General features: G+C 39.8%; 1 protein-coding gene across 1 annotated transcript; it reads left to right on the top strand.

Moving 5' to 3' along the window:
- On the top strand, positions 1–25,671 carry LOC143854251 (NADH-ubiquinone oxidoreductase-like protein). Its single transcript, XM_077364121.1, has 2 exons — positions 1–367; positions 25,295–25,671. Exons 1-2 carry the CDS (start codon positions 58–60, stop codon positions 25,486–25,488), a joined length of 504 nt encoding a protein of 167 aa, XP_077220236.1. The 5' UTR covers positions 1–57; the 3' UTR covers positions 25,489–25,671.
- The last annotated feature ends 1,538 nt before the right edge of the window (positions 25,672–27,209 follow it).

The following is a 27,209-nucleotide window of genomic DNA, read 5'->3' as shown; positions in this document are numbered from 1 at the left end:
TATTTTTCTGATTTTTCTCTGAAACTGAGAGAGTGAAAGATAGATAGAGAAGTGAAAATGTTCCTCCGTAGATTTGGTCCGCTATTGGCAAAGGTGAAAGAAACAACAGGGATTGTTGGACTGGATGTAGTTCCGAATGGGAGAGAAGTTCTGATATCTCTCTACAATCGAACCCTAAAGGAGATAAAAGCCGTACCTGAAGACGAGGGCTATAGAAAAGCGGTAGAGAGCTTTACAAACCATAGGCTTAAGATCTGTCAAGAGGAGAACGATTGGGAGCAGATCGAGAAGAGGATCGGATGCGGACAGGTCGAGGAGCTCATCGACGAAGCACAAGATGAGCTCAAACTAATCTCCAAAATGATCGGTCAGAATTCATTCTCTCTTTTTTGAATCTTTAATTTCGATTCAGAATTAGTTGTTTTAGATCACCTCGATGCCCTAATTTTCCTTTCTTGTTATATGATATGATTCAATTCGTCTGAAATCACTTTCCTTCTTCCCCAAAAACGATGTAAATCATAATAGAAAATCCCTCCAAACACAATCTCTTATCAAGAAATTAATCAGATTCAAGGGATCCGATTTTTTTATGGAATTTAATAGAATTTTAGCCATACCTGACTAAAGAGATGTTCAAAACTCTTGAAAAACCAAAAGAAAACTCTTCAATCATTGTCTTTCAGATCATACACCTTTCATCTAGGGTTTAAGCTTCGAACATTACATCTGCTTACATCATTTGTACAGTCAGATGAAGAAATTCAAATGCGTATAGAGTTTTGGTCAATTTATCTCGATCTGACATCAAGTGGAAATATTAGATTGATCCATACCTCCAAGACGCTTCCTACGTAAGGGTGTCAATTTTGGCTCGGGCTCGGAAGCTCGCTCGAGCTCGGCTCGAATCCTTAACGAGCCGAGCCGAGCCGGCTCGCCAGGCTCGTTAAGCTTAACGAGCCGAGCCCAATTTAGGCTCGGCTCGGCTCGGCTCGTTAAGGCTCGTTAAGAATTTAATATATTTAAATATATATATTATATATTAATATATACATTAAAAGGGTTGTCCAGGGAGTGAAAGGGGGGGGCAAAATATGTCACTTCATTTTTGGAACCCCATTTGTTACTAGGACCACCTCCCATAGTGTAAAAAAAGTAGTCAAATTACACTAGTAGGGCTGTCCAGGGAAGATGAGGGGTGTGAACTTAATATAACCCGAGCTCGAGCCTGGTTTGAGCCCGAGCCGAGCTTTTGAGCTTAACGAGCCGAGGCGAGCCTGGCCAAGCTCGGCTCGGCTCGTTTACACCCCTATTCCTACGTGTTTCCTCTTAATTAGGTATGCGCTTCCTATTTAGATGATTATTTCTTCCTCAAAGACTATTTTCTCCTTTTGATGTTGTGAATCAACAGATTACTCTAAAAGCTTAAGCTGTTAGAGTTGATGTTATGTAATCATTTATACTTCAACACTCCCCCCAAGGTGTGCCCCTCCTTTTTTCTTGGGTTGGCCATACATGTCGCACAATTGTTGGCCCTACTCTATGTACTTCTTGTTTGCTTCCAATGAGGCTTATTACATCATGTTGACATTCAATGACGCTTTACACACATTTTTTCCTCTTTACTTTCTTTAGAGTTTTTCGCTTCCCGCATTTCCTCTTTTTTAAACCCCTCGCTTCCCACATCACTTCTCACACTCGCTTCCCACACTGGCGACTATGGATTGATCTAATGTAAGAAAGAGAGAAGAGTGAAGGAGAAAAAGGGATGTTTGGGGAGAAAGGAAAGACATGAGTGAGTATATCTTAACAAATGCCTTATTGGCTTCTCTAGCGAAATGCTCAACATTGCCTCAAGCAGGATACTTCACTTGTGACGTGAGTCTTTTACGACATTATCCAAGCTTTTAAATATTATAGACATTATCTTCTTCATCACTAGCTTGTGTTTTACTTATATCATGAGGCTTTAAGGTACTTACGATCACAATGCAAGCCCAATTCTCAGCATGCAAAGCGAGTGCCTTCTTCTAACTATGCTTTTGTACTCAAACATAAAGTGTACAAAACAAGGTGGCCAGCACAGCACAGAGTTGGAGATTACTATTTTGTTTACTCTGGCCAGGGAGTTGGTTGGAAGCTTGGAATTGATAATATCAGGGATAAGTATAAGGAAGAACTCATATAAGGACTAAAAGGGCAATCGTCCAAGTTTACGCTCCATGGTGGCTACATTTTCTATTATACATCCTTCTGCATTCTTGACATCTCTTAGGAAGCAAATAAATTTTGAGCTCCATGCTAGCGATCTAGGAGGACATTTGCGAGAGATAAGATCATTGCACTTCTTGAGGCAAGTATTATTGGCCTAAGATGAAAGAAATGGAGCAAATCATGGGAAGATGCCTACCATCAAATTGCCAAGAGACAATCACAAAGTATCGAGCTCTACCCCTCCTCATACCTACATCAACATGGAAGGCCTTATCCATGGATTTTGTTTTGGGGCATCTGGCATTGATTTGATATTTTTCGTGGTGCATCGTTTCTCAAAGATGGCCCACTTCCTTCCTTGGAGGACACTCGATGCTTCCAAAATACCTGATGTTATCTTCTAGAAGGCGGTTCTTCTTTATAGGATTTCTAGCTTATCACTTCAGAACGCAATGTCATATTTGTATGTTGCCTTTCAAAGTGTCTATCATTCTCAACCCAATAGCAGGCTGAAGTTGTAAATTGTAGCTTGGGTTATCTCCTAAGGTGTCTAGTCGAAGATCATGTGGGATCTAGTACTCCCTTTAGCTGAGTTTGCCTGCAATAGTTCCATCAATCGAAAAGTTGGAATGAGTCGAATGACCTTGTTTGAGTTGGCCTATGGATATCTATCCCAACATATTGTTGATTTAATGAGAGAAGTGCAAGCATGATTTGGATCTTCATTTGCAGGCTTAGGCGTTCGAAGAAGCTGATAATGACACAGGCTTTCTCTTGCAAGAGCATATGTATCATCGTACCTATCATAAGATCCAAGCCGAGAAGATAGGGCCATGTTATTTTAAAAAAAGAAAGAAAAGAAGATAGGGCCATGCAAAATTTTCAGGGTAGATCCAGACCTATGTTACCTGGTTCCCTCAATGACTTACTGTACTGCGAGCTAATACGCAGGGACCAGTTTGTAATATGGTTCACGATAATAGATCAAATAGGGTGAATTATGAACCAACATGAATCGTACGCTGTCTGATGCCCAATTTCAACTCCCAACTTCCATATTTCTTGCTCTCCTATATATTTTTCATCATCCACTTTGAGTATCTGTTCAAACCTGTAATGAATCAGTTTCATATAGGAGGTGTGAGCTGTGAACCACAAAACTGTACCTGAACCAAGCGAACCGATGCACCAGGTAACCTTATTGAGCAACCTTAACATTAGTCCCGTCCTCAACATCTCAGTCTTGTATGGAGTTGATCAAGCTAAAGTCAATGTGGTACTCCTTGAACAACTTCCCAAGAAAGCTTAAGTGGTGGAAACCGTAGGACACAAGGACTATGACACTCAACATGGGGATGTCTGCACTGAACCCAATTCCTCATCAAATACAAGAATCAAAAGCCTACAAAGAACATGGTTAAGGAAGAGGAACTAAAGAAGATTGGTATGACCATTCATCAAATATACAATGAAGGACATCCACCTAAACCGGGCGGCCCCATAACCATCCAAACAGGGGCACCTTTTATGGTCCACATCAGCTCTCTTTTACTGTGCTTCTTAGAAGGTGTCAACATTTGTCGGCATATGGAGATATGGTTGGCATATTCTGCTTAAATAGAAAAGTTATCCTCCAGATTTCGCATGAGTTAGATATTTGTTGGGACTTAGGACTTTGGTGCATTTAGGGCACTTTTGGCTACCATGAATTTGTTTTCATGATAAATCAGTTTCTCCAAGTGGAGACGAGGGTGAAGTCCCTAAAAAAAGGAAACCAAATCCAGGAAACTAGTGTCTCCGGCAATTAGATGCGGGTAAAAATTGGGAAAAAAAAAACTCTAGTCAAAATCGGATCAGCCTTTTACCGATTTTTAGCTGCATCTAATCGCCGGAGACACTAGTTTACTGGATTTGGTTTCCTTATTATTAGCCACTTCACCCTCATCTCCACTTGGAGAAACCGATTTATCATGGAAACAAATTCATGGTAGCCAAACATGCCCTTATTGAAATAAAAAACCTATCCAGCAGATTTGAATGAGTTGCATATGGATTTAGGTAAAATGAAAATTTTCTTAGTAAGAAAGTAGGGTCTATCATAAGTAGTCGTAATCAGGGATTTCTTTTACAAGTTTGTGAGTTGTGAAATTTGGGAGGTTGAAAATCAAAAGAACTGGTGGGCGCGTTAGATTGTAGAGTAAGATAGTGGTTTCTTTATTCACTTGTTCTCTTTATTTTTACATTCAATATGCATTTCTATTTCTTCATGTGCGTCAACTTTGAATTCTCTCTCTTTTCTTCTTTGGATTGTAAAATTTCTCTCTCTCCAGCAGCATTTCAATGTATGAAAATTTTGTCCATGTGAAGATTCTAGAAAGAAAGTAAGAACAAAAGAAGAAAGATAAGAATAAGGAGAAGAGAAAAGAAAAAAATGAAAATAAAACGGAATCTTGGATTTTTATAATGATCTACTTAATTGACACATGTGAGGGCCCAAACAAGTGGTACAATGATTTTTTATTTTTTTTTGAAATGATAATATATTAAAAGGAATCGAGAAGATCCACTAACAAAAGAATACAAGGAGAGAGAGAAAAAAATACAAGGAGAACAATAATCACAGAAAAAACTAGGGAGGCATAAAATCACACCACTCCACACTAGATCTAATGGCTCCCGATTTGGCCAAAACATCTGCTTCACCATTGGCTGATCTTCTCACATGACTAAAAGAGGCGAGAGAACTCGAAAGTCTATCTGAGATCTCTTCGATCATGGAGAGGAATCTTCATGGAGGTGGAGCAGATCCCGAAATCCATTTCACTACATTGGATGAATCTCCTTCAATAATCACTTTGTCCAACATTCCTGCAAGATTCCAGAAAAAGCCGCTTTAACTTCCGCCTCATTAGAATCACATAGACCACATGGACCTGAATAAGCCCAAATTACCAAACGTTTTTCATCTCTAAGAAGACCACCTCTTCCCCCCAAACCAGGATTCCCGGAACATGCTCCATCAAAATTAAGTTTGAAGAAACCGGGCGGTGGGTTAGACCATTGTTGGACAATCTTTGGCTTGGAAGAACCTTCTGAGCAAACAATAAGCCAACCCTCCCACAAATCATAAGCAGAGGTACCAAAGAACAGGGAAGAGCTTTTAGCCCACTGAATCGAAATTGCTACAATCCTTTGAAAGGTCCCGTAAGCTGACTTGGCCTTACCGACAAAAACTCGATCATTTCTTTCTTTCCATATATGACCACCAGTTAGCCAAAAGGCAAATACTTCACAAAGCTTTCCCCTTTTTCTTCCAAGGCACATAATCTCAACATTGAAGAATCTGCAGAATAGTATTTGGGATAACCCAAAGAATACTGAATCTAGACAACAACAGACCCCAAATCACCCTTGCGTACTTACAATGAAGGAAAAGATGATCAATCGATTCCCCATCCTGAAGACAAAGGGGGCAATGATTCACCAACATCCTTCCTTTCTGTAAGAACCGGTAAAAAAATATATATATATAAATATAAAAATGGCCTCATAGGTGGGTAATCATCGGCCATTACTCATTTTCCCCAAGTTAATCGGGCATGAGGACATCTGGCATAATGGGGCGTACACGATTCGAACCCAAGTCTAAGCTAAGATTGAACGGCTTCCTACCACTAAGCCACCGCCCCAGATGTCAACAAAAACGGAATAGATATATATATATGTTAAAAATTTCCAATAGTCACTATTCACAATTACTATTCACAATAGTCACTATGCGAGATTACTATGCAGAAATACTATGCAAGTTCACTATTGAGATACACTATTTAAAAGTATTATTCACAGTAGGACCCACCGAGTACTATTCATAAGCGGGTCCCACATCAGCGGGCCCCATACAAGCAGGCCCCACATAAGCGGATCCAACACCAGTGGGTCCCACATCAGCGGGTCCCACACGAGCGGGCCCCACGACCAGCGGGTCCTACCACCAGCGGGACCCATCCCTAGTGGAAACGAAAATATCATCGCACCGACGAAAATAATAATAAAAAAATGCAAAAATACTATTGACCGACAAAATTAATAATAAAAAAATATTATTAACTATGCAAAATACTGTTAACCGACGAAAATAATAATTTAAAATAGTAAATAGTTTTTACTATGCAAAAGTACTATGCAAAAATACTATTGACCGACAGAAATAATAATTTAAAATAGTAAATAGTCTTTACTATGCAAAAAGTACTATGCAAAAAAATGTCTATAAATAGAGGAGGAGGAGGAGAAGAAAAGGAGAAGAGAAGAGAAGAGAAGAGAAGAGAAGAGAGAGAGAGAGAGGAAGAGAAGAGAAGAAAGAGAAAGAGGAAGAGAGAGAGAGAAGAAGGAAAAAGAAAATCCACTACCAAGTAAGTCTTTTATAATAGTCTCTCTTTCATGGTTGGTTCTACCACCTAAAATTATTTGAAAGCAATGATCTCTTTCAATGGTTGGTTCTACCACCTAAATTATTTAATGATCTCTTTCAATGGTTGGTTCTACCACCTAAATTATTTAATGATCTCTTTCATGGTTGGTTCTACCACCTACCTATATTTTATTTGAAGTAATGGTTGGTTTTACCACCTATATGGATAAAGTAATGGTTGGTTCTACCACCTATATACTTAACGGTGAAATACTAGCATAGTAACCGTAAAGTAAACTTTATCAACTTATGGTGAAATGAATAGTGACATGATGGGGCCCACATAAGTAGTGACATGCGGGGCCCACATAAATAGTGACATGCAGGGCCCACATAAATAGTGACATGATGGGGCCCACATAAATAGTGACATGCGGGGCCCACATAAATAGTGACATGATGGGGCCCACATGAATAGTAGCATGTGGGGCCCACATGAATAGTGAACACAGGGAACCTTATTTTAGGACATAAATGGACACAGAAAGGACAAGTGTTGTCTGTGTGATATTAAAAGGACCTAGACTAAAATAAGTTGACCTATTTCACTTATTTGCCTACAGGAGCCATCTCGTCCTACTGCGACTATAAGAAAAGGCAGGTGACAGCTAGACCTTGTCTTGTAATGGTGTTCAATATAATTGTCTATGCAATGTAGCTCTGCTTATAAATTGCCTGATAAATACCTGCTTAGTGAATTTATACTCGCTTGCCTGGAATCAAATGAATTGAAATGAATGCTGGAATCAAATGAATTGAAATGAATGCAGGAAGAAAGGCAAAGGTAAGTAATTGCATACATGTTGCATACATGGGGGAAAGTGAAGGGGAACTTAAGGGTGTGGTGGAATCATCCTGGGACCTAAGGTCCAAAGGCCAACGCGAGAAGCGTGTACTGCCTTTCGTTGGCAAACCAACCAAAAAGGGAAAGTATCCCCGAGGGATAGTATCCCCGGCTCGGCAAATGCGAGACCGTAATCCAAGTCCATAACGTCACTACCTTCAGACAGGGGTAGTGGTTAGCCGTGCGGCAAGGACACCGGCAGAAAAAAATAAAAGAAAATGAAAAAGTCAGAAAAGAACTGACAGAAAAATAAATGGGGGAAAAGCCGGATGTACCTGGGGAATGTGCTGTCTCATTTTATAAAATTGTTGCATACATGCATACATAGCATACATTGAAATTATTGTCACTCCTTTGATTTATATTGCCATGGGCATTGTAATCTTTATTCTAGACATTATTGAAATGTGGATTTTATTGTATGCACTGTTATTATTGTCTCTTTTACTTTGCTCGGTCTTTGGATGACCCTGCTTTGACGTTGATTCCTCCACCACAGGGGTTGAGGCATTAGATGGCGGAGCATTTGCAAATGAAGGAACCATGGGATAAGGGACTGTGTGATCAGAGAGTTCGTTCCTGGAGTCCTTGCATTTTGACGTCTTACGTCATGTATCATTTTTAAGTTGTAATAAGATTCTATCGGGATCGTCGTTGATGCTTGTATAAAAAAAAAAAAAAAAATATTTCCATGATTTTTACTTTCTTTTGCTCGTAGCGACACGACGGAAATCGGGTCGTTACAGTTGTGGTATCAGAGCCCGGGTTTACGGAAACCCTGGTGCTTGTGGGTTGTGTCGTTAAGTAGGGTTAGATAGCTAATAGGTGACATATGATGTGTCACATTTCAAGGGTAAACTGGAAAAAAAAAAAAAAAAAAAAAAAAAAAAAAAAATTTTGGTCCACCATCAAAGAACTTGTGCCCCCACTGTGGAAGGATTCACGTTGGGCAATGCTGGAGAAGAAGGGATTGCCCTAAGGCACCAGCCTTCATCCAAAACCGCCCACCTCCGCCACAATATCAACCGGTGCAAACAAATCAGCAGAACCAGGGAAGAAGAAATCAGTACCGCCCTCTGACCCAAGATAAGAACGCACAGCCAGGAACTGAAAAGCGTTTCTTCGCCCTAATCAACGATGACAACGAGGTACAGGATGGGGCAACAGAAGGTCAGAAAACTTATTTATAAATTTTGGATTATGGGAAACAAGGGAATTCATAGGAGTAAAATGTCTGCCTAGAATAGAAGATTAGTAGTATTTAAGAGGCAGTGCAGATTATGATGGATTTCACAAGACGTTAATTTCTAATCAAAATTAAGATTTACAAAGTAAAGGAGATGATCTTAAATTATCATGTGTCGAGATTCTGATTATCAAGATATCTAGGTTATGGGCGTAGGAATTTCGGGGACGAAATTTTTTTTAAGGGGGGTAGAATGTAAGAACCGGTAAAAAAATATATATATATAAATATAAAAATGGCCTCATAGGTGGGTAATCATCGGCCATTACTCATTTTCCCCAAGTTAATCGGGCATGAGGACATCTGGCATAATGGGGCGTACACGATTCGAACCCAAGTCTAAGCTAAGATTGAACGGCTTCCTACCACTAAGCCACCGCCCCAGATGTCAACAAAAACGGAATAGATATATATATATGTTAAAAATTTCCAATAGTCACTATTCACAATTACTATTCACAATAGTCACTATGCGAGATTACTATGCAGAAATACTATGCAAGTTCACTATTGAGATACACTATTTAAAAGTATTATTCACAGTAGGACCCACCGAGTACTATTCATAAGCGGGTCCCACATCAGCGGGCCCCATACAAGCAGGCCCCACATAAGCGGATCCAACACCAGTGGGTCCCACATCAGCGGGTCCCACACGAGCGGGCCCCACGACCAGCGGGTCCTACCACCAGCGGGACCCATCCCTAGTGGAAACGAAAATATCATCGCACCGACGAAAATAATAATAAAAAAATGCAAAAATACTATTGACCGACAAAATTAATAATAAAAAAATATTATTAACTATGCAAAATACTGTTAACCGACGAAAATAATAATTTAAAATAGTAAATAGTTTTTACTATGCAAAAGTACTATGCAAAAATACTATTGACCGACAGAAATAATAATTTAAAATAGTAAATAGTCTTTACTATGCAAAAAGTACTATGCAAAAAAATGTCTATAAATAGAGGAGGAGGAGGAGAAGAAAAGGAGAAGAGAAGAGAAGAGAAGAGAAGAGAAGAGAGAGAGAGAGAGGAAGAGAAGAGAAGAAAGAGAAAGAGGAAGAGAGAGAGAGAAGAAGGAAAAAGAAAATCCACTACCAAGTAAGTCTTTTATAATAGTCTCTCTTTCATGGTTGGTTCTACCACCTAAAATTATTTGAAAGCAATGATCTCTTTCAATGGTTGGTTCTACCACCTAAATTATTTAATGATCTCTTTCAATGGTTGGTTCTACCACCTAAATTATTTAATGATCTCTTTCATGGTTGGTTCTACCACCTACCTATATTTTATTTGAAGTAATGGTTGGTTTTACCACCTATATGGATAAAGTAATGGTTGGTTCTACCACCTATATACTTAACGGTGAAATACTAGCATAGTAACCGTAAAGTAAACTTTATCAACTTATGGTGAAATGAATAGTGACATGATGGGGCCCACATAAGTAGTGACATGCGGGGCCCACATAAATAGTGACATGCAGGGCCCACATAAATAGTGACATGATGGGGCCCACATAAATAGTGACATGCGGGGCCCACATAAATAGTGACATGATGGGGCCCACATGAATAGTAGCATGTGGGGCCCACATGAATAGTGAACACAGGGAACCTTATTTTAGGACATAAATGGACACAGAAAGGACAAGTGTTGTCTGTGTGATATTAAAAGGACCTAGACTAAAATAAGTTGACCTATTTCACTTATTTGCCTACAGGAGCCATCTCGTCCTACTGCGACTATAAGAAAAGGCAGGTGACAGCTAGACCTTGTCTTGTAATGGTGTTCAATATAATTGTCTATGCAATGTAGCTCTGCTTATAAATTGCCTGATAAATACCTGCTTAGTGAATTTATACTCGCTTGCCTGGAATCAAATGAATTGAAATGAATGCTGGAATCAAATGAATTGAAATGAATGCAGGAAGAAAGGCAAAGGTAAGTAATTGCATACATGTTGCATACATGGGGGAAAGTGAAGGGGAACTTAAGGGTGTGGTGGAATCATCCTGGGACCTAAGGTCCAAAGGCCAACGCGAGAAGCGTGTACTGCCTTTCGTTGGCAAACCAACCAAAAAGGGAAAGTATCCCCGAGGGATAGTATCCCCGGCTCGGCAAATGCGAGACCGTAATCCAAGTCCATAACGTCACTACCTTCAGACAGGGGTAGTGGTTAGCCGTGCGGCAAGGACACCGGCAGAAAAAAATAAAAGAAAATGAAAAAGTCAGAAAAGAACTGACAGAAAAATAAATGGGGGAAAAGCCGGATGTACCTGGGGAATGTGCTGTCTCATTTTATAAAATTGTTGCATACATGCATACATAGCATACATTGAAATTATTGTCACTCCTTTGATTTATATTGCCATGGGCATTGTAATCTTTATTCTAGACATTATTGAAATGTGGATTTTATTGTATGCACTGTTATTATTGTCTCTTTTACTTTGCTCGGTCTTTGGATGACCCTGCTTTGACGTTGATTCCTCCACCACAGGGGTTGAGGCATTAGATGGCGGAGCATTTGCAAATGAAGGAACCATGGGATAAGGGACTGTGTGATCAGAGAGTTCGTTCCTGGAGTCCTTGCATTTTGACGTCTTACGTCATGTATCATTTTTAAGTTGTAATAAGATTCTATCGGGATCGTCGTTGATGCTTGTATAAAAAAAAAAAAAAAAATATTTCCATGATTTTTACTTTCTTTTGCTCGTAGCGACACGACGGAAATCGGGTCGTTACACTTTCCTTCTCAAAAAATCCATTGTTTGAATTCTCCCCCGGCTAACAGCCCAACCGAAAAAAGCCACCCGTGGTGGGCAGGAAAAAGGCCACACATTTGCTACTAATTCATCAGGAACTCCGACCACCCTACTTGAGTAGCATGATTTTACAGAAAACACTCAAGACTTACAATGAATCCAGATTCTCTTATCCGATCCTACTCTTTTGATATAGGGTCCTTCAATCAGTGTAAACAAATTTGAAAGGGAAGATAATTCTCTGTCGAAAAAATTCCTCCTAGATTTAGGGCACCAAATGATCTTGTTCTCCAGTCTTTCAAAACAATCCACTACGAATACCTCTTTAACAGCAGCCACCAAAAATAACTCAGGAAAAATGTCTTTTAAGGGTTCTTCGGAACACCAAGCATCTAGCCAAAATCTAATTCTACCCCCCTTGTAAACCTTAAATCGACACCCCTTACGGAACATATGAGATAATTTAAGGATATCTCTCCAAACTGTCAAATCTTTTGCCGAATAACAATAAGTAGATTCCCATCTGCCAGATGATGTGCCGTACTTACAACTAACAACTCTGGCCCAAAGGGAGTGCTCTTCTTCTCCGAATCTCCACAACCATTTACTCGTCAAAGCATTATTGAATTCTTTAATCCTTTTTATTCCCAAACCTCCATCTCTAATATTTGAACACACCTTTTCCCATTTGACCAGAGGAAATCCAGATTTAATATTTGAGCCACCCCAAAGGAACCTTCTTTGAATTTTCTCCATCCTTGCCACTACATGAGCAGGACAATGGAAAAGGGATAAAAGTAAACCGGCATGTTGGCTAAAACTGATTTAATTAGAGTTAATCTACCGCCTTTAGAAACCAAGTTTCGTTTCAAGTCTAAACTCTTCTCAAGACGATGAACAATAGGTTCCCACATAGCTTTTTTAGGTCTACCCCCTCCCAATGGAAGACCTAAATAAGAAGATGGAAGAGCATCAAATTTACAACCAAGAATATCCACTAACTTTCTAGCCTCGTCCTCCATGATATTGATGGCAAAAAAACTCGATTTAAAAAAGTTTGAGCGCTGACCAGAGATTAACTCATAACACCGCAGGATAGCCTTTATATTCAACAGCTTAGTCTCTTCCGGCGCATTGAAAAGCAAGGTATCATCAGCAAACTGCAAAATTGAAATCTCTACTTGATCCTTACCAATACAGAAGCCTTCAATCAAACCTTTCTCACACCCTTTTAGAATAAGCTTACTCAAAACTTCAGCGACAATCACAAAAAGAAAAGGGGAAAGAGGATCCCCTTGTCTTAAACCCTTTGAAGATTTGAGGAAACCCTTTGCAGACCCATTCACCAACACCGAGAACCAAGCTGAAGAAACACATTTTCGCATCCAAGCACGCCATCTATTGTTGAAGCCCATTCTGCCTAGAATGTAATCTAAGCAGTTCCACTCCACCTGGTTATAAGCTTTTTCCATGCCCAGTTTACAAACAATACCTTTTTCTCCACTTTTTAATCGAAAATCGATGGCCTCATTTGCAATCAAGGAGCAGTCCAAGATTTGTCTTTTGCTTACAAAAGCACTCTGGCTGTCAGAAATGATGAAAAGGAGAACAACTTTAATGCGATCCGCCAACTCTTTTGCTAGAATCTTATGAAGGCAGCCCACCAGGCTAATGGGCCTAAAATCCGAAACTTTAACAGCCCCTTCCACTTTAGGGATTAAAGAAATGAATGTGGATCCCGTACCTCTATCCAAACTCCCCCCCTTCATAGAACTCCATAAAGAATTTCAAAATATCTGCCTTCACAAAAGGCCAGCAAGATTGGAAAAAAGCAATGCAAAAGCCATCAGGACCAGGGGCCTTATCTTTTGCCAACGAAAAAAGAGCTGAATAAATTTCTTCCGCAGAAAATGGCTTGTCTAAATTCGCACTATCAGACAAAGAGAGAGAGTCAAACTCAATACCTTCGGGGATGGGGCGGGCAAATTTTCGGAAGAGTAGAGAGAAGAAAAGAAATCCAGAATAGCCTCTGAAATGCCCTCCTTGCAAGAAACCACATCTCCATTCACTAGTAAAGATTCAATTCTGTTGGATCTCCTTCGAGAACTCGCCATGGCATGAAAATAGGCAGTATTCTTATCCCCCTCAGACAGCCATCTCACTCTTGACTTCTGACGCCAAGTAATTTCCTCATGAAGTAAAAAGTCTTGATGCTCCTGCTTCAATTTAGTCAACTCTAACCATACCTCCTCCCCACCATCACCAGAATCCTCCAAAGCTTTCAAAGCGGCCATTCTAGCCTCGATCTCACCCTTCCCAAGGTTTTAAATCTCGGTTTCGGTTTCGGTACGAAATTTCGAACGAAATCTTGTAAAATCATAGAAACGAATGAAATCATATGCAAATGATAGGAATTTTAAGATGAAACTTTTGGAAATGCTAGAATAAGCACAAATACACACATAGAAACCATCATTTAAGCATGAAAGTCATCTATGGTAGTTCAAAAACATCAAAATTTAGAAACATGTGCTATCGCATATGTTGGAAACAATGAAGTGTATTCTAAAGTCAAAGGAAAGAAGTACAATGAAATAAAGTGTAATGTAAAGAAAGTACAATCACCAACTATCTCTAAGGGGCCCCCTCTGTCAATACCACATTGAATTATGAGGCGGTTCAAATTCATCATCCCTCCTTCTCTCATGATGGGCACGGTGCATCTGCTGACGAATTTGATCTTCAATAAACAAGTAGTATTCCTGCCAGGACATGTTAACCACATGTATTTGTTGGTATTGCTGGACATAATAATCAAAGACATACTGCTCAACTTGCATCAACAGTCCGAAACGTGGGTACATGACATTAGGGCCAGGTATTGTCAATGCTGCTCCGTAAGAAGATGATGCCTCGCCATGTGCATGTGCATGTGCGTATAGGTCATATGGCATCCCATAGCCATATGACTCAGTCTGTGACTGCGTTTGTGTATTAGAGCCATATGGGTACCCATAGCCGTAAGGAGTAGTCGAACCTTGTCGACTCTCAGAAGATGCATCAATCAATCCATAACCATATGAACCAGAATCGGTAGAGTTGGCAATTCCCACACTCCGCGAAATCCCACCTTCCATGCTCATACCGTCGAATGTGTCTGTCAAACTATCAACTCCATAACGTGAATGGGCATCTAGGGAGTCATTTTCTTCATCGGTGGGTTGATACCTCCGTCGTCGTTGGAATACTTGCCCATGCCTTGTCTGCGGTCGTGCACCATGATCTTGGTTTTGTGTAGCATGGTCAAACTCCTGTTCCACTGTGAATGGGCTAAGTGGTCTATAAGTCTCACCTTCCACACTTCCCACACTACCCCCTCTACCACCAGAAGTTCCAGCACCTCCCATGTTGCCCCCACCACTACTAGCATTGCCACCCCGTCTATCATCATCTGATGGCGAATCTGTCGACCAATCATCATCACTATTCCGTATTGGAATGGCAACGGGTTGAGAGAGGCCCTGTGTCTCTGGCAATGTATCCGAATCTATTCCCATCTCTGCAATGATTAGAGGATTCGGTCGACCTCTCGGGGCATCAATCAGCGGCTCTCCAACCTCCCTCACCCACTCATATAGAGGGTCATCCTCATCATTTTCACAGAATATGTCCGTCAGATCAATAGGGTCGGTGTAGTCCTCCTGATTATTGCTTGTAGAGACGTGCTTCATCCTCAAATGTGTGTTGTAGTGGATGTATACAAGCTTGTGTAGGTTTTGATGTCCAAGCCTGTTACGTCTCTTTGAGTGAATGAGGTTGAATGTGCTCCAATTTCTCTCACAACCTAAAGAAGATGCTGTCTGAGACAACACTTTTACGGCTATCTTTCTTAGGTTAGCAGCATCTGACCCATATAACACCCACCGCTCAGCTGCAAAATAATAATAATATTTTAATTAGTTACTGTCGATTGACAACTAATATTTATAGCAAGCCTTTACCTGGCAATGTCGTAGCTCGCCCGACCATGGCAGCTGCACGTCCAAAGGAGCCAGTTGCATCCCTAAACCACTTGAGCTATAATTGAATTAACACCAATAGTTAGTAGTAGAAAATTCTAATGCATATCCATCTATTTACGTTGAAATAATGAAATGCTCACCTCTCCAAGAACAACGGATTGTGCAGTCGCATCCGGTTCCAACTTGGCTACCACAGTCTCTAAGTCTTCAATGAGATCCATTCGAGTGCCAACGTTTTGCGAGTACTGGTACTTTGGGTTGAGATAATATGCTAAATAAAATAATAATTTGTTAGTATATTGTAAATAATGACGTAAGAGATAATAAATATAAATTGATCGAATGGAGTGGGTGAAGGAGCATTTTCGTCCATCTATCATCAATGATTTTATGGTAGCCCTGATAGGATCGAGGAGCAGCCACTATTATTGCCTCTTTCATCAATTGGATGGCGTGATACAAAGAACCCACGGTAGGCTTTTTGTCCTCATCTACCATCCTCAATACCTTTACAATTGGCTCCAATATGCCAACTATAGTCCTGCGATGATCCCAAAACGATGGTCTACCGACGATCTCCTCGGCCTTCTTCCCAGCTACACTCCTGCTCTCCTTATACTCATTTCACTCTTTGCAAGAGAATAATTGCTTTAGACCAACCTTCTTATCCAACATACTCTGGAGAGCGACGTAATTAGTTGCAAACCTAGTAAGCCCAGGGCGTACCAAGTCTCCTCCACACAAGCTTCTCATGAGGGCCAGTATATACCCATGATTGTATAAGAAGTTAGTCACTGATCTGGCCTCATCAACTAGCTTCTTCACCGTTGCTTTCTTTCCGATGTCCTTCAGCATAAGGTCGATGCAATGTGCTGCACACGGAGTCGAGAACATACTGTACTTCTCCATAATCTTTTGTCCTGCTTCTTATAGTTGCTCCCATTGTCAGTGACAATTTGAACAACATTCTTCTTTCCAACCTCTTTAATCACTTCAACCATATGCTTATATATGAATTTTGCATCTTTTACAACGTCGGATGCCTCAATACTCTTCAAGAAGACAGTCTTACCATCACAATATACCATAAAGTTGATGATAGACTGTCTTGTATGACCAGTCCAACCATCACACATGATTGTCACTCCATACTCGGCCCACTGCTTCTTCAGCCCATTGATGTACTCCTCCAGTTCAGCCACTTCCATGGGCAAGTATTTGTTCATAACCTCATATGAAGTGGGGGCCTTCACTCCTAACCCGTGTTGGCCAGCTGTATCAATAAAGTGCTGCAAGTATACGCTATTTGCAGCATTTGTTGGGATGCCGTTGTGGAAGGCAAATTTTGCATATGCTCGTCCAACCTTCTCCCTCGCATTTCCCCACATGCCCCTGATACCCCTTTGTTTTCCCTTTGTGCATATCGCTGGGTCCATGCTTGCTGGATCCCTTAGGCTGCCCCCATGTGTCAAACCCATCTGCATTGGCTTTCCTCCTATGTTACCCTCATCTGCAGCTCCCCTCGAACTACCCCCACCCGCCTCGTGTATGGATCGGCCAAAATTTGGCCTCGTAGCATTAAGATTGTTCATCTGCCGCCTCTCGTTCTCGATAGCCACAGACTCTGCCATAGCTCGTCTATACTCCATCCTCTGTCTGCTTGTCTCGATATCAGATGGATATGCAATATCATCATCATCATCATCCATCCATTCTGCTCCATCATAGTTTCCCGCCACAGCATCGATAAACTCTTCTCTCCTCCTCGCTTTATCCTTGCTTATTTTGTTTGCTCCCCTTCAATGAATTTGAGATGAGTGTCCTAACCTCCTTAGGGCAAGATGGGCATACTGATACATCTCCATAACCACCTACCAGGTGGTGTTTCAATCGTGTAACACCCCCACTTCCTATTTTCTTTCCGCAATAATTGCATATAGTCTTCTGCCTGCTGCCATTAGATCGCCCATGTAGCCAACCAATATCTCGAGCATCATCCCCATCCCCATCCTCTTCATGACGATGTCGTGGCATGGTGACAGTAAAGACTTTGAAAGATCAAAGAGACACAATGTAAATAGGTTGTGAAAATAGTAGCAAATTTTAGCAATATTATTCCTTTCAAAATTTTCTGGGGAAGTTAAGAAATGAAAACTATTCCAAACTTTAACAGTTTTCCATTGTTTGATTACACAAGAATATAAGTGACTTGAACAGTTGAACCAAAGAAGTCATGTTTTATGTACAGGGACCTTTAATTAAATAAATGACATTCCTAAAATCTACCATTCTCCAATAAATTGTGGAAATAAACAAATTTTCCAAGGAAAAATCTTTCCTCGAGAAATGTACCGTCTCCTGTTTCTTTCTAGTACAACCCCTTGTAGTCTAAAAGAGTAGTAACTAATATACTAGAGGGGGCTGTCCCGGGGAAAAAGAGGGTGGATATAGTACAGGGTGGGTTCAAGAATGTTCTGTGTAAGTTAAAAAACTGAGAAATGATATATCCACCCGCTTTTCTCCCTAATAAAACCCCTTGTAGTATAAAAGTGGAGTCATTTGTAAATAGGTTGTCCCCTAAAAGTACTGTATGACCTATGAAAATGATCCAAACCGTTCATTTGTAGGAACACAATGTAAATAGGTTGTGGCCCAAAAATTATCTTCATAGGATGATCCTGACCTTCCGATATATTTAGGGACCTCAAAATATGAAAACATGTAAATATTGGAGGGTCAGGATCATCCTATGGAGATGATTTTTGGGGCACAACCTATTTATGTTGTGTCCCTTACAAATGAATGGTTTGGATCATCTTATGAAGTGGGCTGTTGAGTACTTTTACAAAAATAATGGGGCACGTACAACCTATTTAGTATTTACATTGTGGCCCTAAACCACAGATGAATGGTTCGGATCATCTGATGAAGTGGGACGTACAATAGTTCTAAAAAAATTATGGGCGTTGATATATTGGCAGTTTGGCGCGCATAGGTTGTGCCCCAAAAATCATCTTCATAGGATGATCCTGACCTTCCGATATATTTAAGGACCTCAAAAATATGAGAACATGTAAATATTGGAGGGTTAGGATCATCCTATGGGGATGATTTTTGGGGCACAACCTATTTATGTTGTGTCCCTTATAAATGAATGGTTTGGATCATCTTATGAAGTGGGCTGTTGAGTACTTTTAGAAAAATAATGGGGCACGTACAACCTATTTAGTATTTACATTGTGGCCCCAAACCACAGATGAATGGTTCGGATAATATGATGAAGTGGGACGTACATTACTTCTAAAAAAATGATGGGCGTTGATATATTGGCAGTTTGGCACCCATAGGTTGTGCCCCAAAAATCATCTTCATAGGATGATCCTGACCTTCCGATATATTTAAGGACCTCAAAATGAAAACATGTAAATGTTGGAGGGTCAGGATCATCCTATGGAGATGATTTTTGGGGCACAACCTATTTATGTTGTGTCCCTTACAAATGAATGGTTTGGATCATCTTATGAAGTGGGCTCTTGAGTACTTTTAGAAAAATAATGGGGCACAACCTCTTTACAATGTGGCCCTAAACCACAGATGAATGGTTTGGATCATCTGATGAAGTGGGCTGTACAATACTTTTAAAAAAAATAAAAATTATGGGCATTGATATATTGGCAGTTTGGCACCCACTATAGGATAATTCACACCCCTTGCCCATTTACTTTCTTACCATTTACCTCTGCAAATGAAACTCCGGGAAGATGAAGAAGCAAAGCCCTAGAAACCGTGGCTTCGGCTCAACCTCCGTGGCTTCGGCCGAATCTTGCAACCCTCCAGGAAGATGAAGAAGCAAAGCCCTAGAAACATAACCTACTTAAAGCTGCAGGAGCTTGAGGCTGAAGCTTGCTTTGGGTTTGTTGGGAAGATGAAGAAGCTATACTTTAGCTTTGTTGGGAAGATGATGAAAGGCAGATGGAGGTGATGTAATTTTATAGGCAAGAAATCACAAATTCACATGCAAGGTCAGGTTAGATTCCCTCAGTCTTCCCCTTTTTTTCACTTTTTTTTGGCCTCTTTGGTTTTTTTGTCATAATTTCTGCTGAAATGTGACATTTCTTCAGAGATTTTGAAATTTTATGAGGCTTTTTCTATATGGCCCGTGATCTCACTAGATTTCATTGAAATTTTGACGAAATTTCAAATTAAAAAGGCTTTCTTTTTACTGTTTCGGTGTGGAAACGAAATTCAAGCCGAAATTTCGGTAATTTCACTGAAACGTTTCGGCGAAATTTTGCACTTTTCCGACTCTGTTCTTTTCGTTTCGTTTTCTAGCGAAACCGAAAAATTTCGGCCGAAACGAAACCGAAATTTAAAACCATGACCCTTCCTAGCCACCATTTATGACTTTTTGCCCTTAGCCCAAGATTTAACCTTTTCCTTAATGAATCGTAATTTTTTGCCAATCACCACATCTGCTTTACCTTGAGCTAGACAAGAATTCCACCATTCTTCGAGCAACTCCAAGAAATTGGGATAATTTAACCATGCTATTTCAAACCTGAAAGGAGGAGGTCCCCAAGATTCCAACCTGGGATCCAAAACTATCGGGCAATGATCAGATACCGAATGAACCAGGGCCAATTGGAAAACATCAGGAACCTTAGACAACCAGTCCACAGAGAGGAAGAACCTATCCAATCTACTGTGCCTTTCGCCTCTCGACCAAGTGTAAGTCGGCCCCGATAAAGGTAAATCCACAAGATCATTAGAGGAAATGAAATTAGCAAAAGCCCGCATGTGATGATTCGAAGTTGTACAACCCAACCATTCTCCCACATCTCTAATTTCATTGAAATCTCCACCTATACACCAAGGGTGATGGTACAATCTTCTCACATAATTCAACTCTTCCCAGAAAACCAGTTTATCCTCCCTTCGAACAGGGCCATAGACACCCGACAACAGCCAATTAGATGAATCCCCTGACTTGCATAGAGCCACAGATAATGAAAATGTTCCTTTCCATACATCTGTCTTCTTCCAGAGAGACTCATTCCATGCTACCATGATGCCACTAGAGGCCCCTTTGGACGGAATAAATTCAAAATCCAGAATGATTTAACTACACATAATTTCAAGATGCCTCTAGATACTTCTTCCAGTTTGGTTTCCTGAATACAAATTACATCAGGATTTGCCTTCTTCAGAATATCCTTGAGCTGGATTTTCTTAACTTGAGCCCCCAAGCCATTTGCATTCCAAGAAAGAATTTTCATTTAAAACAAATGTCAAAAGAACTCCTCCCCTTTCTTCCTTTGTTCACTCTACCCTTCTGAACCACAGAGTCCCCCGCACCCTTCTCCCCTTTGCCATATTTAATCCCAGAACTGAGCCTTCTTAATTCTCTGTCCGTCTCATCTCCTTTAAGAGCCTGGTTCTTTGACACTAATTCTCTCAGCTCTGCCAATTTGATTTGCAATCTGAAGTCTTCTTCAGGCCCTCCATACAAAACCCCGAGATCCTTGCTTAATTTCAGATGTTATCAACTACAAGATTAACCCCTCTCTTAGACGGAGAAAGAGGGGCGAGGCTGAGATCCTTCTTCTCAGAGAATTCATGCTCAATAATAACCATGTCTTCATCAAGTCTCCCCCCTTCTTCAACAATTGGATCAACTTCCACTAGATAGAAGGATTGATCTGCAATATCTTCTTTCTTTTTCCTGACATTGATTGGATCGATTGGAAGGAAACCCCCATTGATGTCCTCAACTCTAAAATTGCAAACCCCTCTGGATATACCTTTTCCTTTCTTTCTGAAAAACAAGTTTCTAAGTAAGTTGGTTTGAATTAGAGCAGACTCTTCTCCTCGAGATAAATGTACAGTCGCAGAAGAAGGATCGCTAGGGATAACTTCACCTAGCCCAAACTCTTTATCCACCATAACTGTACTCCCATCAACGACTTCCTCTAAATCAAAATTCAGGCAAGACGAAATCTCCTCCACCACCATCTGTTTAAGAGTAACAATTCTATTTCTGTTTGAAGAAACAGGGCCATCCCCAGAGCTACGACTTACTGCAGAGCGAAGGGAAGGGAATGAGCCCTTTCGATTGGACCCAAAGGTAGAAGAAAAAGAAGACAGAGATCCACTCTTTGACTGATAGTCCACGCTCGGGGAAGAAAGCACCAAATCTTCCGAGACGTCTCTTAAATCAAACTCGAAATCAAAACTGCTATGACTTGGGCTCACACAAACACCCTCCTCTTCAGGGTACAAACTATGGGCCCAACTGGGCTCAGAAGCTGGGCCCAAACTCAAAGGGGACAAAGAAGAGGGATTAATAAAGGACTCAAAAAATTTGTCGATGGAGCTAGTGGGACCCATCAGAGACGCTCCCACAAGATTTCCCCCCATAACACTTCGCCACCTGTACGCAGGGGGGGAAACAAAATTTTGAAATCCGAAATTGTCTCCAGCTGGGTCAATGCTAACTTGCGCTTGCTGAAAAGATTTGCTACCATGCGCCTCCTCAGAAACCCCGCCCACCGCTTCTTCTCTCCTATCACCGGCGGCCTCGAAAACTCCCACAGACGATTCTAGAGGAGATAAGGCAAGATCTTCAGACCTAGAGTCATCCGAACCAGCCATTACACCAAATTTCTCTCTAAAATTAAAAGCCTCATTGAGTACAGAAACCCCTTCTTCATCCTCTTCCTCTTTAAAAATTCTCACCCATCTTACTGATCCCCTTAAAGACACCTGAAGAGAAACCTCATTCCCTATCAATCCTTCGACAGAGATGAGCATCCGAGCCCTCTGATATCCACATCCATATTTACACGAAGGGTCTAGATCAATTACCTTGCCAATTCTCTCCCCAATTCGACGGAAATTCTCTTCCCACCATGCTTCCGGAGGGACACCTTCGACAACCCACCAAATTTTAGGTCCTTCCATCGAAAACTTATTAGCCCACAAAGAAATTTCAAAGAAAGGAGAATCTTCCTTCCTGAACCATTCCTCCATCAATTTTCTCCTGTCAACACCGGCTTTAGTAGTGATTAAAATTTCAAGATTGTCAATCTTATGCACAGATATACCTCCATAATACCCTCCATTTCTGGAAAGCCAAAGTTCCATTGCCTGAACATTCCCAGACCAATCGTCCTTAATCCTTCCTCATATCCCTAAATTGACATTGCTAATCGACTGCAAAGGGATAACTTCAAGAGAAGAACCAATGCCTTCAGAAATTATCGGAATGGATTCTCTTGAGTTAATCTCCAAATGATTACTCACACCCCTATTACGCAATTGATTTCCAGTCCTTTTAGATACCGGGCTGAAGTTGAAATCTAAATTAGACCAAACTTTCTTGCATCTCCAACATTCCGCTCTTCTTCGGAAATTCCAAAAAAAACATTTACTGCATCTCCAATCTTCGAAGCCATCTCCTTGTCTTCTAGCCACAAGCTTGTCCAACCTTTTCTCTCTTTTGCTCCTTACCAACTCCCAAGAGTCCAACACCTCAGGACCCCCTTGAAAATTAGCTGCACCTTGAGAACTCCCGAAGATGGTTTAGATCAACTCCCAGAGGGATTACATTAGCCCCACTGACGAATATGGGGGGATTCCAGCCCCTTTGATCCGGCATAACGAGATGTGTCGAGGGAGAAACAATGAGGGTTACACAGACTCCGATGAGTCCAAAGACTCTGACACCTCAAGCACTCCTAGAGAGGGAACCGAATCAGAAGAGGAATTAGAGGAACCAGAAATTTACTGGGCCGAAACCGACACCTCAAGCACTCCTACTACACTCTTTAGAATTATGCACGTCTTTAACCCTAGCAAAAGGCTAGAAAATCACTCATTTATATTTCTAAACATGAGAAAATAATTATACCAAAGAGGTATTCTTCTTCTTCTTATCTCTCTCTGTCTCAAATCCTATCAGTGGTACAATGATTTTAGTAGGCTAAAAATTCTGTAACTTGTGTGCGATTAAAAGGTTGTGAATTTTGAGAAGAAAACATGTTGTTTGTTTTGAAGATCTCAAAAATGTTTAATCCTTGAAAAATTAAACTTGATAATTCTTTTTTTCTTCTTTCCCCCTCAAAAGTAGGACGAACTCTTCTCTTTATATACAGTATGTAAAAGAAAAATTTGTTTTTGGGTTATATCTTTGAGAAATCTTTTTAGAGTAAAGAATATAAAACCCTAACTTTTTTATCGACCGCGTCTTTGATTGAATTTGACTTGATTTCATGATACAATCTTTTATTCTCTCTAACTTCGTTTGGTTGGTCAGCCTTATTTGTCTCGATGGAGGTTTTGATGTTTCTAGCCATAGTGAGGGCCTTAGATTTTTAGCTACTTCATTCTTTTTTTTCCTTGAATGGCTAACTACTTCATTCCTGTTATAATTTAGAAGTAATTGTTTTGTCCTATAATGAACGATAAAATTTATAAAAATGATATAACCAGACGAACAATTTTTTTTTTGAATGATAACCGACAAACATAATTATAAGGGAAAACTTAAATACATAGGTTCTATTGTTAATTATACGTTTATTATGTATCGTTTTACCAGATCCCAATGTTGAAATAGCTCAGAATACTGGTATAGTATCCTTTATGTGCATTTGATATTTCTGATCTATGTCTTTTTGACAAGGCGTATGTTGGGAATCAACATTGTCCTCAAATGACTTTTGAGAGAAGTTGATATCTTAAAATATGTATGTGTTTCCTTTCTGCCATTTTATTTTTTGATTGATAATATTTCACTTGTTCGAAAAAAAAAGATCTTAAATGTTAAATCTATCAAAATCTGGATTTGTCATATTATTTATATCACATATTTGAATAATAAAGTTAGTCAATATGTGTGGATGGGGAGCACGAGGTAAGTAGTGGCTGCCAATGGATCTATTTCCTTTTGTTCCGTAAGAGACATCCATTGGATCTGATTTAGATTTTTTTTTTACCCCTGTAAATCTGTAATAGTGGATTATTTATCACATCATGACACCATTGTACCTTTTTTTTTTGAGTTCTGTGGATGCTGTGCTTGATAAATGCATGGTTTGAACTTTGAACTGAATTAGGCTTGATAAAAATGATGTGATTTAGCTTCCGTCGTGTCGAAGTTAGTTGTACAAATAATAGTTTACTTTTTGGTTAAGTCAATGACGATCGAAGTAGAAGGATGTGTTTGGCTGAAATATTGATCTTAATTTTCATGATTTTGAATGGGAAATGATCAGCACAACCTTGTTTTCATATTTTCACTAACGCATCTTGTCTTTTAGTATTTAAAGAGCTGTCAAGAGGTTATTACAGTTCCCAAAAAGTTCTCACAAGCCAATTAGAAAAGAACAGACAAGCTGGGTCTGTGCAATTATTAAAACATGGTTGTGCTGATATCATTTTCCTTTTGAATTATGTGTTGATTTTCTGAATGATTTTAGAGTTCACCTCTAAAGAAGTTTTTAAATAGTCCACCTTCTAATTTTATCACATTGTTCTAAACCATTACTAATCTGTCACAGATATTTCACCTTCTATATATCATCTACCCATTACCTATATATAGCCAATAAATCAGTAGATAGCGATACAAGATACTGATAAATTCCTGATAAACCCTTTTATAGTTACATGAAACTAAATGCTTCTTACATGCAATCTTTTTAATATTTTATGACAGAATGGGACCCTTGGGGCGTTCCTGAAGGCTATGAATGTGAGGTCATTGAAAATGATGCACCAGTTCCTACACATGTTCCTCATCACAGGCCATCCCCACTTCCAGAAGAGTTTTACAAGACATTGGAGGCTATTACTTCTGATGCTGCAAAGAAAGTTGAGTCCTCAACTTCTAACCCTCAGTTGAAGGAATAATTTGTAGTGGTCCTGTCAAGAAAGATCAGTTTCTAGGGCTGAATTTAGGAATTCCATATGCATGAGCTTTTGTATTATCTATTTCACTGTGTTCCAGACTTCTTTTCTGAAACAATTGAGTACTTTTCTAGGAAGAATAAGTGCAAACCTCTGGTTTAAAACGAATGGGTGGTGGCTTTATAATTGAGGTTGCAATATGTCCTTGCTGATTGTGCTTGTGATGATTATAGTGTAACCATTGGAAATCAGTATGAACTGTGAAGAAAATTTGATTCACGGATAAAAATTCTAAGGCCATGTTTTACAGCCATGAAATTTTTTTCATGGAATATTAGCTTACCGAGTGTTGAGATAGGCATAGGGAGAGAGTGGGAGAGGGAGAGAATTGAGAGGGCATGAGTGAGAATATGGTGCCTAGTGGCTGGAAAATAAAGAAAACAAAAACAGATGCCTAGTGGCTGGAAAATAAAGAAAACAAAAACTCTGTTTTTGACTAGACCTTATCTTTTCCCTGTTTTTTCAGCCACTTCTCACCACCTCCCCTATCATGCCCTCTAAATTCTATCTCTCTCCCCTTCTCCATGCCCCACTCCCACCACTTGAGTCCAAAACCAATAGAGGAGTCAAAATTACGTTTAAATTTGAGTCCAATAATTTGTTTTGGAATCACAATCGGTTGGCATAATGTTAAACGAACAGGGCCTTAATGGATTTTCTAGGTCAAACTGTTAAGAATGTTGATTGAAGGAGATTTTCTCAGATTCAAAATGGAAATTGTTTAATGGTCATGCTGATTCAAATGAAACATAAGTGAAAGGCTCTTTTGGAAGGCCTCGGAAACTTGTGCGGGCATATATGGGTTGTGATTTGCTAATCTTTATTTCACATATTAAAGATATCCTTGTGAAAGCCCAGTTTGTTTTGAATCTTGATAACCAATTGTGACTCCAACACTGATTAATGGATTCAAATTTACGTTTAGGCCCTGTTTTGATTCCAATAATCATTTTTGGACTCACAATCGGTTCTCAAAATCCTAGACAAATGTGGTCTTAATTTTGAGCCTCGTAAGCAGTTTTGGACTCAATCAATTCTCAAGATTCAAGACAAACTGGGCCTCAGTCACAATTCGGGGCCAATAATCGGTTGGGGTCCTCACCATCGGTTGTCACAATCTAAACGAATAGGGTTAAAACTCATCCCTCGATTAGCTACTACCTTACGAAAACGGGATGTTTCGGAGATAGATTAATAGTTTCTAATATGTAACACATCCCCTAGGTTGTTCATTCTATCTTTTTTCTTTGTTTACTCCTTTTTTTATTGATGTTTTGGGGCTTTTTAGAAATAATTTTAAAAAATTTAAAGCTATTGGCCATTTCATGACTTTTTATAACTCACTGGATAATACTTTTGAAATTGAAAAAGACTACTGATATTTGCACTACCATGTTTTAATAATTGCACAAACTCGGCTTGTCTCTCTCTTTTTTAATTGGCTTCTCATACCTTTTTGGAAATTATAATAACCTTTGACAGCTATTTAAATAATAATAGACAGGATGACTTAGTGCAATTATCAAAACATGTTAGTGCAAATATCAGTAGCCTTGGAAAACTATAAGATGGATGTGCGTAATCTGTGCTAAAATATTATGTGCGCCTCTCCGTCTAGAGATTTTACATTGTGTGTGGCCGTATAGTCTAGTAATATTCAAATA

This window comes from Tasmannia lanceolata, unplaced genomic scaffold, assembly GCF_043159265.1.
Source record: "Tasmannia lanceolata isolate RefF3 unplaced genomic scaffold, GAP_Taslan_0.1 ptg000020l, whole genome shotgun sequence".
Lineage (NCBI taxonomy): Eukaryota > Viridiplantae > Streptophyta > Magnoliopsida > Canellales > Winteraceae > Tasmannia > Tasmannia lanceolata.
The sequence above is the reverse complement of the archived record's forward strand: the minus strand, read 5'-3'. Positions and strand labels throughout refer to the sequence as shown.